Source organism: Poeciliopsis prolifica, unplaced genomic scaffold (assembly GCF_027474105.1).
Source record: "Poeciliopsis prolifica strain line A6 unplaced genomic scaffold, Auburn_PproV2 SCAFFOLD020, whole genome shotgun sequence".
Classification (NCBI taxonomy): domain Eukaryota; kingdom Metazoa; phylum Chordata; class Actinopteri; order Cyprinodontiformes; family Poeciliidae; genus Poeciliopsis; species Poeciliopsis prolifica.
The window spans coordinates 1,238,604-1,254,162 of NW_026562395.1; the positions used below are offsets into that span (position 1 = coordinate 1,238,604).

General features: G+C 37.2%; 1 protein-coding gene across 6 annotated transcripts; it reads left to right on the top strand.

Moving 5' to 3' along the window:
• The first annotated feature begins 1,030 nt into the window (after positions 1–1,030).
• trdn (triadin) lies at positions 1,031–15,347 on the top strand. Of its 6 annotated transcripts, XM_055044473.1 has the most exons (8): positions 1,031–1,454; positions 3,568–3,637; positions 7,217–7,426; positions 10,209–10,250; positions 13,068–13,091; positions 13,374–13,421; positions 14,493–14,654; positions 15,176–15,347. In XM_055044473.1, exons 3-8 carry the CDS (start codon positions 7,240–7,242, stop codon positions 15,196–15,198), a joined length of 486 nt encoding a protein of 161 aa, XP_054900448.1. In that variant the 5' UTR covers positions 1,031–1,454; positions 3,568–3,637; positions 7,217–7,239; the 3' UTR covers positions 15,199–15,347. The 6 variants fall into 6 exon arrangements, with proteins under 6 accessions (XP_054900448.1, XP_054900447.1, XP_054900450.1 ...); XM_055044472.1 differs by lacking the exon at positions 3,568–3,637; XM_055044475.1 differs by lacking the exon at positions 3,568–3,637 and having other exon boundaries at positions 14,493–14,624.
• Positions 15,348–15,559: the final 212 nt, after the last annotated feature.

Sequence of the window (15,559 nt, forward strand, 5' to 3'; positions counted from 1 at the left end):
TTCACATTTATATCATTTTGTTGCCCTTGATTTATAACTATATGAGAATAATCTATGGATTTATCCATGTAGAAAAAAAAATATGTGACTGGATAATTAAGAAAGAATTAATCATAACGAAGATGATACCATCTGAAGAAAACAAAACTTTCTAATCAAAAAATGTAATATTAGGATATTTCTGGCCATATTGCTGTAATGCAAACAAAACTAATAATAAAATGTCTCTTTTCATGATACACAGTAACTTTTTTCATGTTTTCTAGCTTAAACCTGTTCTTGGTTCTCTGTAGTTCAAAGTTCAGCCAATCATCTGAGCAGACGTTTCAGGTGACGTCCCTCTCCGTCTTTTAAAGGTGTGTGGTTTCACCTCAGAGCAAACAGGTTGTGTTGGTTTGATGCTGGCAAGCGTTCCTGTGCCTCCAGGCGCCCTACATCTTAAACAGTCCAGCCCAATGTTAACACCAGCTGCTGTCTGCGTCTCTAATTATAGCCTCGGCAGTGCGGGCTCCCAGGGCAAGGCTGGGGGTCAGGTTACTCCCTCCCACAGCTCTTACACATGGACACACACGGCATAATTTCAAATGGGCCTCGGAAACAGCTTCTGACAAGGCTTAGAAACTCACGTGGAGCTTGGCAGAATATTTATTCACTTATTTAGTCCTCAAATTGACCTCTGCTTGACCGGCCTGAGCTCTTAAGAGACGTTCGCTGGATAAAATATAGGAGAGATTTCATGGCCTAAAGTTTTTTGTTGTAGTTAGAGCAGTGTAGAGTAAAGTACTGCCACCATTTAGATTATAATAATCCAGCAAGCAGGAAGAGACAACTAATGCATTTGTTATTTTGGAGGTATCAGTCAAAAGAGTAATGTTGCCAAAAAAATATTAAACATGCATTTACATGAATAAAATAAATGATTTCAACATGTGAATGACTTTGTTTAATAAGAAGAAGTTCATGTTTTCCTTCTTAAGCCTCGCTGCTCTCCTATCTCATTGACTCTCTACCTCTATTTTGGACCCTCAGAGGGGCGGGGTGACTCTCAGCGGGTCGACCTCCCTCTCTGCGCTCCTTTCTATTCATCCAAAACTTCTGCCTGTCCTCGGGATTCCATTACATTTCTGAACCCTTGACTTAATTTCTCGGATATAAGCCGCAAGAGTCAAGAGATACACACCACAACGGGGAGCAAAGCAACATTATTTTAAGGCATCTTTCATTTTCTCCTGCTGGGGGGCCTTTTCAGTGTATTATTAGCCCTGCTGTGATCCAGCTCAGCACAACTGTTGCGGGCTTATTGCTGCCGGATTTGAACGTTGCCTTTCTTTCAATCAAGTGAGACAGAAAGTGATTTTAGGAAGGAGTCGCATGCTGGTTTCTCTGGTAGCGCAGCCTTTTCCAGGATTTCTGAGGACCAAAAGTTGTCTGCGAACATTCATCAAACTCAAAAGGTAAGATACTTATGAAGTGATTGAGCCCTGCCTGATATTTGCTGTAATCATATTGATTTGAGTGAAACATGAGGGGATCCTAAGTTTTTCTGTACAATTTTTTTTTTTTAAAGCATGAAGGAAAAGCTGCATGTTGTTGTTTTCACCCAGTATTGTGAGTCAGGTTCGACCTTTTGTTAGGGCTTGAAGAATATGATTATTTACAATATTAAATTATTACAATAATTAAGTATTTTATATTAAAATAATAATGAAATAGATGTAGTTTCTTTTATTTTCATTCAGATAAAATGTATTTATCTACACCACTATGATGCTTCAAACAAGGACTTGCCCGCTCAAAGATTTCTTCTGTTTTGATGTTTTATTATGCCGTTAAATATACTTCAGTAGTAGATTAGGATAATCTGAACGCATACAAATATTTCATTTAGTACTGAAGAAAAGCTAACAGACCTGGCCATAGTTAACACTAACATGCGTATGACTCTTGACCTGATTACCAACCTTATTTGTTTCCTTTTTCTTGTTGTTTTTTTTTTTTTTTTTGTCTGCTCCATTTGGATTGTTCAATCCTCTGCCGTCCTCATAACCACCTTCTTCTATTTTATCTACTGCTATGTTGATTTTGATACACATATATAGTGAAACTGGAGACAGCAGAGAGGAAGATGAATTAAATTGTGCCGATTTCTCTGAGGTGAAATTTCAAGTCAGACAGGCGCTGAGTCACATTTCAGATCCTTTTATCGGTGGATTTTTTTCAGTCAGTCTTCTTCCTCATTGAGGTGATGACAGTCTCTCATAAATTCCACCCATTTCTATAATTCAACGCCAGACAACATTCAGCCATTATTCTGGTTTGCTTCTTCTCAGCCGGTGCTTTCCAACTCTTTTAGCTCATGACCCCATAAAAAGGAAGCAACGTGTTCCATTTCTGCAGCTTGAGGAGTTCAAAGTATTTGGTATTTCTAAAGAACTTCAAACAGTAGATATCTATGTTGCACATTTCCTCCTCTTTCCTTTCAAACAACTTGAGATCTCTTGGAAGTGTCTTGGTATTCATGGGGGACTGTGAAATCCAGACTGGAAATTACAGTTTTTTTCATAAATATCCTACTTTGATGTTAAATCATTAACAAACTACTTTTTCTCTCCTCTTCTTTTCTTTTTAAACTTATTTCCCTGCAACATTAAGTTATTTTAAAATGTAGCTTCAACATAGCGTCTTTAATTATTTGTGAATATTGACTGCATCCGCTAAAATGTTCAGTGTTAGGAGTATGTAAACTCTTTGGCTTTTGGAGAAAAGGCCGTGTTAGCAGGCTTGAGTGATCGTTGCACACAGGTTCTGTACAAAGATGATGATGATTTGACTTGGTAATTGCATATTGCCTTGTTGTCCTTCAGGAGTACTTGTCCAACAAAATTTTAAAAAAAGAAAATAACCCAAAGTGTAACTTCAGTAAAAACTAAACATATGCGTTATCCCTAACGGCAAATATTCAATTAACTAAACAATATTTGGTTAAAATGCTTCTCGTTCACTGGATGACCTTGTACAATGAGAGAGCTGTGTAAAAAGTTGATTGAAAATAAATGTATCTGGTTGTTGCAGTAGTACAACCTCAAACTAAAAACTATAAATTAAAAAATTCTAATCTTTAAATGTAATAGATTTATTTAGCTCACATCACAATTAGGTATTTTGAAAAATCAGAGGCACTATAACAAAAGAAAAAAGGTAAAATACCCTCACTTGTACTTGTTTTGTAAGGATTGTTAGGGATGCCAGCAAAGGTGGTGTTAGTGATTTTGAAGAGGAACAACACGATAATTCTTGAATGTATGAATAATGAATAAATTCACTCAAATTATAATTTGTTTTGCATTCAGGTGACTAAGCTGCAACAAAGAACAATGAATTTATTATTCCAAGACGCTTAGTACGTCTTTAAAAGAGGAACGGAGAGCTGTGGATTTTGTTCCACACACTCTCACATTGCTCAGTCAGTCTCATTGTCAAGAGTTTTTCTTGCCTTTCATTTGCCCTCACATGCCAGAAACTAGACTGCACCCACATTGTTCTAATTCTGTTTCCTCCTGTGGTGAGAGCAAGGCAACAGCAGTTGGAGTCCATGAGCGTGTGTGAAGATCAGCCCAGCATGAAGCAGAAACAACAGGTGGGCCGGGTCATTTGCGAACAGGACAGACGCATTTGAAAGAGAAAATAGCTGCAGACTTTGGCATGGATTTTGGCCTGAAAGGGGAAAATGATACATTGCACATGGGGAGACTTGCACAATGCAGCATTGTGTTCAGTCTGCTGCAAGACATGTTGATGACACTCCAGTCTTCAATCATTGTAACAATGCTCAATGGGTCAGCGCTTCCTTTGATTGATGGAGATCCTTTGATCACATGCACAGTGACTTTCAGCAACAAGCTACCCATACAAGTGATGTTTTTTTTTTTTTTTTACACACCAGAGTTTGGCCCTCTTCACTCAGACACATGCAGAAATGTACATCAGCATGTGGGAGTAGAGCTATGCGAAATTGATTTTGCAGTTCGTTAAACGAATGGAGCAATGGAAAGGTCAACCACAAAATCAAAGCGCATCAGTTCTCCAGATTGTTAGTAACAGATATATCTTAAAACTACTGGTCAGACTTTGCTACAAAACCGAATCACTTCACATAGAGTTTCTCCATCTGAATAAAATAATACGCTCAACCAAACAGCTTTCTTTATTGCATAGCGTATTAGTTTACATGGCAGAGTGTTGCTAAGAATCGCTAATGAGCTGAAACAAAAAAATAATCCTTTCATTATTTTTTTGTTGACATTTGATCTTTCGTGGTATTTACTTGTGTTCTGTATGACTGTGGGAAAGCCAGTGAGCCATGAGTGAAATACTTTGGCAAAAAGGACATAGAAGTAGGCTATAAAGATAAATGTATTCATGGAATAGATGAGTCTGATTTTAAGGTATCAACTATGCAGCATCCCTCACCAAGGAAAGATTACCAAGCAGACAAACCTACAATCGGTCCACAGAAAAAGTTACCCAAGTATAAGCAGTGAACATGATCCAAGTGTGACATAACTCATTAAGGTAGTAAATGTGAAATAAAAAGTTTACGAGACGAAGACAGGTGAGCAAATCAATCAAATAAAAACTTCAACACCATCAAGGTTTGCTTCAGCCTTTACATTCATGTTGGTATGGATCATGTTTTGCTGAACTTTAGAGTCATTCTGACATAGATGCATAAGGTTGAATCATTTTCAGTTGCTGTATCCTCTTTGTCTGATCTGCGGTGATTCCTATGCAGCAGAATTTTATTCCTGAGGAATAATGTCAGACTGGAGCAAAATGCTTCAGAAAGCATGTCGCAATCTGTTAACAGTTGCTTCTCCAGCACAGTTTTCACAAAAGACAATAAAACAAACCCAAAATTCAATCTTGTTAAACATTTCCAAGGTCAAAACAACAAAGGAATGCACTCCTTCTGGCTTGAAAACTAAATCAGGTCCTATTTGAATGAAAAACAACATTTCTGAAATAGAGGCAACCACATCACAGAAATGCCCAGGGCAAAGGGATGTCCCCCTAAATCACTGAAGCTTTTATGCAGCCCATCGAGAGGGAGGACGTGGTTCCAGGTGTGACAGCAGGTCTGCAAACAAAGGAGCAAAGGATGACCTCCAATAAGACGATTCCTAGACACCAGTGGACAAAGCCAGCTGCATTCAGGTTTTCAAAACACCTCCAAAATTTTTTAAACATGTTTTCTTCTCAACATTGACAATTTTTAGATGGTTATATTATTTAATCTGTCCTTCTGTCCATCTGTGTGTGTCTTCGTTGGCTCTGCCTGCTAATGCTCCTTTTTCTAAGAACGCTAATTCCCCACTCAGCTCTTCATTTTTTTTATGTTGCATTTTTAAGTTTTAGGACATTCAAATAAATTTCAGAAATTGATTTTTTTTTCTGACCAAAGGTAACATATAGTATATATATTTTTATTTATTTTTCTTGTGTGAAGCCTTTAAAAAGTTCCAAAAATGAACTGAACCGTGACGTTAAAACCAGAACGCGCGGCTAACATGTTGTGCTTATTATCTTCAAAAAGAATAAAGTAGAGAAAGCCTTTATTGTCCCACAGAGGGAAAATTCAGGAAATGCATCACTGGCTATTATCTCTAAATAATTACGTAAAACATAAAGGCTTTTTTGCTCGCTGTCACCAGAACAGTGTTTTTGTCATCTTTCTCTAACAGTGGTCTTCTTTCTTGTGCACAAACTTGCAGTAAGTCCAGTTAAACTAATCTTTTCTTTGCAATCGAAGGTGGAAGCTGTGAAATATGCCATAATGTAGCTAATTTACCCAGTCAGACACAGATTGCAGGCATAAGTTGGCTTGAATGTTCCCTAATTGTATTTCTATGGGCTGGAACATTTTCTCCACTTTCACAGAATCGTCTCCTGATTCGCTAAATGAGACAGGTATAATGAACCCTTCAGCTGGACATTCAGAGTGACAAAAAGTAATTATCTCTTTGTAACGATGGATGTACACCACGAGAGTCAAACAAGGAAACAGAAAAATAAATTAAGTGAAACAGCTCAACACTTGCACATGACCGTGTTATCAGAGCTCATCCCCTCTGCCACAGGATGATGAAAAGTTTCTTTGGAGAAGTAATTCATCTCACGCTGTTGATGTAATCTGTCTCCCCTCTCATTATTTTCTCTCACTCTGATTCATCGCGCCTCCTCATATCGTGCACACTTGCGTGGATAAACCGAACATATTCAAATGAGTCACCGTCATCTGCGTGAATAAACACCTCCTGCATTTTGGCTTGTTAATCATGCAGTTTATATTTCAGTTTGCACAGACTTGGCTTCGCTGACATAAATTTATTGTGGGACGATCCCAGCGCTACATGATACAGTTTGCTTATGATTCAACAACGCCGAAAGATGTTTTAAAAAAATGATTTGTCTTAAGCAATGCGCCTTGTGTCGTTTTCATTTTAATGTCGACTATACTGAAATAGCTTGAGCAGCGCTATGCAATCTTTATCAGATCAAGGGGTAACATAAGGTAATTTTATCTATATAGCACATTGCATGGATTAGGGGAAATACAAAAAAAACAACAACAAAAAAAAACAGGAGAAAATCAAAAATAAAACAAAGCAACAACAAAAGTGCTGATTGCTTGTTCTTATTCTCTAAGGAATAAGAACAAAATACTCATTTCCATCTGTATACCAGCTGTTAAAGTAATTTACAATAAAGTGTACGTTTCTATTATTATTCTTTAAAAATCAGAAGCATTTTGTACTGTAGCTTGGCATTTTGAAACGACAAAAAAAAATAACCTGCTGGATATTTTTTTTTGTTTTTTCACACAGGAAAAGATACTTTTCAAGCGGTAAAACAAGTTTATATTGTGGGTTTGCAACAATTAAACAATTCTTAAGTACAAATGGAGAAAGTGGATTCCTTGTTCTTATTCCTTAGAGAATTCCTTATTCCTTGTTCTTATTCCTTAGAGAATAAGAACAAGCAATCCACAACCTTGTTGCTGTAGCACAGTAAAGCAGTGTGTTTGACCTTAAAGAACTTTTGATTCCTAATTTAACTCCAGCGCTGCTGACATCATCACCTTAATATCTGGTTTCAGCTTTATATAAACTTGTAATAAACATTATGACTGTGTAAAATGACTGTGTTTTTTTCTCAGTCTGTCTCCAGCTCCATTCAACAATGAGCGGTCAGACCAGCGGTGGAGAAGCTGGCCCGCCGTCCCGGTCCAATCAGAGGACGTTTTTGGATGACATCATTTTAACCTTCAGTTCGCCCATGGCCTGGCTGCTGGTTGTGGCCCTGGTCCTCACATGGTCAGGCGTGGCCATCGTGCTGTTTGATCTGCTTGATTACAAGACCCTAACAGGTAACAATTATGTACTTTCACACACCCACTAATCTCATACAATATACTTTATGTTCAATTCTTTTCTTTTTAATAATTGTTATAATGCCATCTTAATTGGGATTATAATGTGGTTTTAAGATTTTTCATTTTCTTTTTTTTTTTTTTGTCTTTGCACCTAATGACAACTTCCATCTTCTCATCCTTGATGTATTTTTTGCATTGCAGTCATACATTCATTCTTCACCCGATAAACCCGTCAGACTTTTTTGAAGACGGCTTCAAAAGTGGACGTGCTGTTTTGACGGTCGTCATTTTCACCCCCCTATTTTATTAAAACTCATCAACTGAAACATCTGATTCAACTGTAGATGGTAAACTTCTCACCTGGCAGCGATAAAGGCAGAGCATTCAGACAAACTAGATTTGTCCCATGGATGGGTTACCGCAAGTTAAGGGGTTAAAGCAGCAGAATGAAAGGTGTTTCCCCCTCATTTCAAGAAGATACTTTGAAAATGACTCTTTTTCCTGTTTCTATTCATACCTTTAGCTCCAAGTTCACTTTAATTAGTTTCCTCTTTTTTGCAATTAATACAGCAGCGCAGGAGCTCTTCGTACACTGAGCTACATCCTCATTCCCGCTCTTTAAAAAGCTGACTCACACACTTGTAGAAATGATTCAAAGGGTACCACCTGCTGCTAAGATGTGTTTTAAAACCATAACCTCACTTTATGATTAGGGCAAAGAGCTTAAAGTAACGCGATTTGTTTAATAACACAGTCGACACAATTTTCTGGTGCAGAAACAAGGAGCTTTTTCTCCCCCCCTCACATATCTTGTCTTCATTTTACAACTTAATTGTACTGAGTGATCACATTTGGTTTTCTGTGATCACGCTTTAATTACTTCATTGCTACGAGATAATGGGTAAATGAATTTCGTCGAGCTTGCAGCTACATTGGTGAAAGATTGAAGCGAATGTAACAATTAGGATCTCCTCTTTTTATGTCCTCTTTTCTCATGAGATTGTCGGCCCGTTGGCCCCATGATGAGGCTCCACTGATGAGTAGAAATCTAATAAATAAATTGCCCTTTTCCATTATTACACATTTTGATGGATTTTTATGTGACTGACCCAGTGTCAGGTCGAAGCACTTTGAACATTTATACAAACAAGAGGGTTAGATTCTTTTTACTCGCGAGGAGAACGGACAGAATTACAATCTCCTACCGCTCTGAAACACATCTTGCGGAATCCTCTCTTTTTATTTGTTTCGGGGGGTTCCCCAGTTACATGCATGTAGCAGGAAAATGGGTCATATCTGCAACATGATTCTTCTGGAACACATGTCCATGTACAATAAAACAAAAACAAGTTATACAGTTTCACACAATCTTTGTGTCAAGGACACGGGAACTTCTTGCCGAGCCCTTATCTGCTGACACCGACTGCAGCCGCAATCTTTCTCACAACATTCATGTCGACTGCTTCCTTCAGTGAGGCCTTATATACAATTTCCCCAACACCAGGACAAAGCAGACCATAGTTGTGATAGGGGAGGGAGTTTTTTTTTTCTTTTCTACAGTGGAGGAAGATGGCAGGTCGGAGTTTCAGGGAACATGTTTTAGATTTCTGCAGCAAGACTTGAAAATGGATTTTTACAGGCGCTCTCTAATGAAACTGAATTGGTTTGAACTGTTCAACAAATTAAAAATGGACAAAACTCCTCTGTCTCTAGATATGCAAAGCCCAAAGAGAGATAACCTCAAAATATTTTGGCTGTGGGTGCAGCATGAATCCAATCTAGAAATGATTCATCACAGTTCTCTAAATTTTCCTTCCATTTCATAATTGTGTGCAACTATTTTTGGCTATCACATAAAATCGATACATCCGTGTCTGTGATTGTGAGCTGTCATAATGTGAAGAATTTGAAGAGGTTAATAAGTTTATAAAGCACTTCAAAATAGTCAAAAAGACACTTTAAGCGCCAGATTACAAGATCATGCTCATAGGCACTTATACATACATAAACAAGTAATTTTTATTTATTTTTTTTTGCTTTATCTAACTGGTTTGCAATTCATGATGAGATCAAGTTTGAGAAATTTCTTATTCAGTCCAAATAAATTTATGTGAAAACCCACAGTGTGGCTATTTTTACACAGTCAGTGGATCCTTCTGGCTGTATTTATAACGCCTCAGGGGTACTAAACATCAGAAGATGATACACGATGAGGCTGTTTTAATTAGAAACAAGATAACATTAGCGTTTTGAGAAATACACAGTCACACTCCTTTATTGCACTTTACCACCACATGTTTTATCAGGGATCACGGCACTTTCGTTTTTTCAAAAAATAAACACATTAATGATGTGAAGTGCTCTGACTGTGTTTTTTTCTCTACGATGATCCTTGCCATCTATCTCCAAGTATTTATAAAATATTAATAAGCCTTGCAAAGTTATCTAGCTGATCTATGTTGCTATGGAAGCAACAATCTATGTTTTTTTCTTCCCCTCCAAAATTTGCTACATATAGTATTTAAAGAGCATCCTGATTAGAATCCCCTTGATGTTCACACACCAACATGAGAGAAACGATGCGGCAAATCTTCTGCTGCATAGATTTCTTCATCCCGCCACCTGTTCATGTACCTGGACAATCCTTCAGTGGAAGGATGCTCCTGTCCCGCACATTCAACAAACCCATCTTTAACTCTTGTCTTCACTTTCCTTTTTCTTTGACCCTCCACCCAATCACTCCTTCCTCATCCTCATGCCATCCCATCACACCAAGACTACACGTCATACTGTGACGACCCCGTGTGTTTATCACCTGGTAAACCAGCAACTAAACCACTGTTTGACTGCACCAACTGCCTGCAGAGTGCCGCATGCATGCATGGATGCAAAAGTTTAAAAGTCGGACGCACTGCAAAAAGAAAAAAAAGGAAAGAAGAAAAACATCAGCGTGACAACACAAAAAGATGTCTTTAGTCAAAAGCTAAGATATATCGTTGAAAATCTTGCAGAAAAACTGTTGGAGCCTCATACAAAATGAGGCGTGAGCATAAATCTGTTTATACCGAACCATAATCCTTATCTGAAACCTTCAGGCGTGGCTGAAGGTGTCAATAGCTGGTCCCGATTAATGCAAAAAAAAAAAAAAAAAAAAGAAGAAACAAAAAAGATAAATAAATACTAAAGAGGTGAATAAAATGTATGAGTGTAAAAGCAACAGAGATAGGCAAAAAAAACACAAACTGACAAACTACATAAAAAAGAAAGTAATTTAGAGGAGACATTGGCTGAGGTCAATGAAATGGAGAAAAGGAGAAATGAAGCCTTAATGCACTGAGCAGGATCACTGGAAATAGAGAAAAAATTATCTTTTTCACTGGCTCTTAGCAAAATATAATTGTTTCAAGCTATTGTCAGTTCAATATCTGTCACCTGGAAATGAATTATATCATGTAATTAATATCTTATTACTTTCTTAACCAATTGCTTTCATTTATGCTCATTGTCTTCTGGTTTGTTTACAGTTTTTAACAGTTTTTAACTGTAAACAAAATGTAGTGTTTTTCTTTCCTTTTGTTTATACCTGTTTGATCTCAAGATTCTTGGCAAACTACAAAAATCTGAAAGGTTTTGCAGAGCAGGAAGAATAAAAGAGAAAAAGACACAGAGGAAATTGACATCAAAGTGAGATGAAATACATTTCAAAAGATAGTAGAGGAAAGTGCCCACGCTTTGAGGAAGCAACGGAGACCAAATGATATCATAGAAAAGGTAATTATCAAAAGGAAAGTCCATCCATTTTAGGATTTTCTGCCTGTGGGTTGAGTGCCAATCAAAGAAATGTTAGAGCATTAATCAGTTGTTTATGAGGCTTCATTAGCCTTTGCAACTCCCCCACACTGAGAGAGGAACAGGCAGAACGCAACTTCCATCTGCCAGAGGGAAAATTAAAGAGATCCACAGAGATAATTAAAACAATGCATTTAGCACGTTGGAGGCGACACTCATCACAACACGCAGACACAAGAGATGAATCTGCCAATTCACTGGTCCCTGAGAGAAAAATGGAAAAGAACTGCACTGCAGAAATGCTGCATGATTACAGCTTTTAAAGCTGTCAGCACCTTAAAAACAATTATTTTTACAAGTGAGAGATATTGGTGCGTTTAACTTATGGATTAAAGCATTTCAGGACCTAGCCGTGGTTTTTTTTAATGACAACTGTAATTTTTCTTCCTTAAATAATACAATGATTTATTTTCACAAATAAACATAATGCTTTACCTTTCAGACACCACTAATTGGATTTTATTTTATTATTATCATTACCAGGGAGCAAGCCCAGAAAACTTAGGCGTAACATTTCAACTGGTTACCCACAGAACAGAAAAACATTAAATTGAGCCAATCAGATTCTGGTGTGATGAGGAGAAGGGACTGGAGCTCTCTGCTTGGGAAGATTTAAACCAGAAACCCTGCTGCTCTGGAGAAATAGTGCTAACAACCACACGCTATGCAGGTTCTTAAATTAAAGCAGATAATTCATATTCTCACAGTTGCATTTGGAAATATTACAAAATGCACCAAGTATAGTACAGAAGGCTAGTTTCCAAACTTTCAGAAACTTTGACTGATTCAGATTACCTCTTAAGAAAAATATAAGAACAATGTAAATATATATATGTACATATATATATGATAAGCAGAAGAACAATAATAGCAGCAAAGCTTGTTTGAAAAAAGAAATGAAGAAGGTATTTTCTTTTTGATTTATCTCTGAGGGAGACATTACAGTCTGTTTACAAAGATGCATCAATATTCTGCTGAGAAATCCCTTCATCCTTTTCTTTTGTTGTAGCGAAAACTGTATCTCTTAGGTCAACGTGTCTCGCAGATTTGGATATGTACGCTGCTTCTACGCTGTTTAGCGTTCAGGTTTGTTTCCCGATTGAAGTTTTGCTTTCTCTCGCTCTCTCACATTCTTAATGAACATGTTTCCGTTCAGCTGGCCTCTTAGATTGTTTTGTGTCCACATGGTGGCGCTTGCATATCGTGTGTTTGCTGTTTAGAAATAATAATGATAATTTCCTGACCAAAGTTGGAAATCATATAATTGCTGTCAACTGGTTACAGAAAAACCCTCTAAAGTTACTTGTAGTGACATATTTAAAACCTCTACCCAACACTATCAATGTAGCCTATTTTTTGAAGCATTTTCCCTTGACATTTTCTTATCTCTTGCTGTGCATGTTCAATTCGCCCATAAATAGTAATTTTTGTTTGAAATTGGTGAAATGCTACTAATTATTGAACACATTTTCTAATCTCGTTTTCTGATTCTAACAGGAGTGGAAAACATAGACAGGGAATCTTGCATGCTCAGAATAAAAGACAGATTACACCAATCTCTAATAGGTTTCCTTTATCCTTTATACAGACAGTTTTTTTTTCAATAAAATATTTGTTCAAAAAAAGCATATGTCAGAAGACTAAAATGAAACAAGACTGTGTCATCATTCATCATGTTTCCCAATCGTTTTGTGGTGGAATTTATTTTATTTTATTTTTTATTTTTTGGTTGCTTGTTGTACTGTAATGGAAAATGTCAGTGAGAGATTGCCTTATATCTATACAGACAATGTCAGAGACAGAAGACCAGGTAAAATGCTTAACATTATTTTTGGCATGTGTGTTGTTGCTTTTTCCTGCAATGGTGTTATTCTGCATGCAATCAGCACCATGTAAGAGCACGTTTGAAAAGTTACGTGTGATGTTTTATTGTTTTCCAAATCTCAACAAAATCACTCATTTAGATAAAACATGTTGTGGGCATATTGTATGTTTCTCTACATTTTCTCTCTTTTTTCGCCTACTTGTTTCTTGCTTTCTCTCCACATCCTGCTGTTGTTTTGATTGTCTTTCACTCGCGTCTCCTGCTCAGGACTCCCTCCTCCTCCTGCCATCGCAAAGAGAGGCTTGAAGGCTCGAGGTGAGATGAAACACGCTCCCTCCATTTGTTAGTGCCACACTCGACTTATGTAACATTATAGCGTACAAGTCAATCTCAGACATCTGACTGTGAAACATAAAAAAAATAAATATAAAAACTTTCATCATGATCCCAGTCACGTTGTGGCTTAAAAATTGTCGAGTCTGCAGAATATACCAGCATCATGATCTTAAATCATTATATTTTTATAACGCCAAATAAATTCTTTTAATTTAATATGAACTAAGTTGTGAGGTTGCTTGAGGCTTCCTTCACTGTGACATTAAACATGGATGTTCTCTGCTGGAGTACATCAAGAACGCAGTAAGGAGAAGTAGACTGCCCTCATGACAAGAAGATTTCAACTTCACAACATGCACAGTGCTTCGGAGCGCTTCAAGGAATTTATATTCCATCCTGTTCTACCATTGCACTGGATGAAACCAAAGAGAACCTCACACAGCAGCCAAAATGCATAATCGGTGCATTTTAGTTGGAAGTGCACACAACTCCAAATTGGGTGGTTGCTCAGAGATTGAAGGAAGTTGTGAAATTTTCTAACTGCGGCTCAAATGCAAAAAGTGTTTTACTGTCAGAGAGGAGGTTTTATTTATACCTCACAACAGGGAAGAATTCCCTGTTAAAAATGCTTCCTTCTCCACCGCAAAGCTGAAACTGATGGTACAGATGCCAAATCCTTCCATACTTAACTCGAAACTTTTCCCAAGGGTGATAACATATCCAAATGCAGGACGGGATGTTGGTACTGGTAGCGGGGTGATATGAAAATTGAACATAAAGTTGGCTGCAAACTAGTGATGTGAGCGGATACAACAAATAGTTAACATTCTGTGTTCACAAAAAAAGTTGCAAAAGCTGCCTGTAAGAAAACTCACTTTTTGTTGCTGATGAGAAACCAGCCAACGGGAATCACATAAAATTCACACAAAGGCTGAAATAATTCACTTCAGATAAAAGTACCCTCATTGTACACCTAGCTAAAGATCAAAGTTCACCTTCAGCCCTTCAAAGTTATTCAACCTCTTTCTCTTCAATTGCATTTCATTTCAGCTGCTCTTCGTTCACTAAAGCCGAGCCCGGCTGGAGTTCACAGTGACATCACGCCTCAGGAGAGCGATGACTGGCTGGAGATGATATGGTCCTTCGCAGCAAGCTTGGTAGCTCCTGATGAGGAAGAGGAAGGTATTCATCAGCTTACTGAAACCTTCACATGTAAGAAAACATCCCTCACATTAATTCACCACCACAAAAATTTAAGATTTGCTACAAATAAATTGTCTTTTTCATCATCCCATCTGATAATTTATACATTTTCACCCTCATAATTACATGTCTGGATTTGGAATGAAGTTAAATATGTAGGTTATAGCTCATTATAACACGGTGAGAATATTCTGTAAACGTCCTGATTCAAGATTAACATTAAACTATCAAGTGTAATTCTTCACAAAAAAAAAATAGTACTTAACTGCTTGCACATAGTAGAATTACTGGTTAATTATAACAGGCAGAAGAAAAACTTTATTTAAATATATGTTCAAGGCTAATGAACAAAACAGAAAAAAAGAACATGAGTAATAATCAATTTATACATTGAACTTTTGAGTTATTCCTACTGGGTTTTTGGGGAAGTGGAAGGGCTTGTACTTAAAGAACTATATTTGTGAGAATTTAAATCGCTGGACGGATTTCATTGCATTCATTATCTATGTTTTTCTCTCACTGTTTTGCAGCTTTTGGTTCAGAAGAACTCTGAGGGAGAGGAGGTGGGAAAAAACTGGACAACGACAAAAGGGAGATGTGAGGAACTGGAAGGAGGTGGAGAAGAATCATACACATCATAGCATCAGCAATTGTATTCTCTGTCTATTCTCATCTGATCATTAAAAGAGTATTACTTTAAAATATTGTCTTTGATTTCTTTTCTGGAAGATACTTGCATGATGTTAGCAGTAGGTTTGGGTCAGTTTTCTTGCTAAAAAATGAAGATACAAAATAATTTTTTGTTAAATTACACAGGTTCATGACAAACTGCTTTGTAATTGAACAAAAAAGCCTGTTGCTAAGTTTTGACAGCTTCATTTTTTCACTTTTAGTCCACGCTATCTCCATTCGCA

Bases quoted from the DNA above. Each gene is read 5' to 3' on its own strand.
- trdn (XM_055044473.1), top strand. From the start codon at position 7,240: ATGAGCGGTCAGACCAGCGGTGGAGAAGCTGGCCCGCCGTCCCGGTCC. The intron at 13,092-13,373 runs GTAAAATGCTTA...TCTCCTGCTCAG, and splicing joins TGTCAGAGACAGAAGACCAG to GACTCCCTCCTCCTCCTGCC. The intron at 14,655-15,175 runs GTAAGAAAACAT...ACTGTTTTGCAG, and splicing joins GCTTACTGAAACCTTCACAT to CTTTTGGTTCAGAAGAACTC.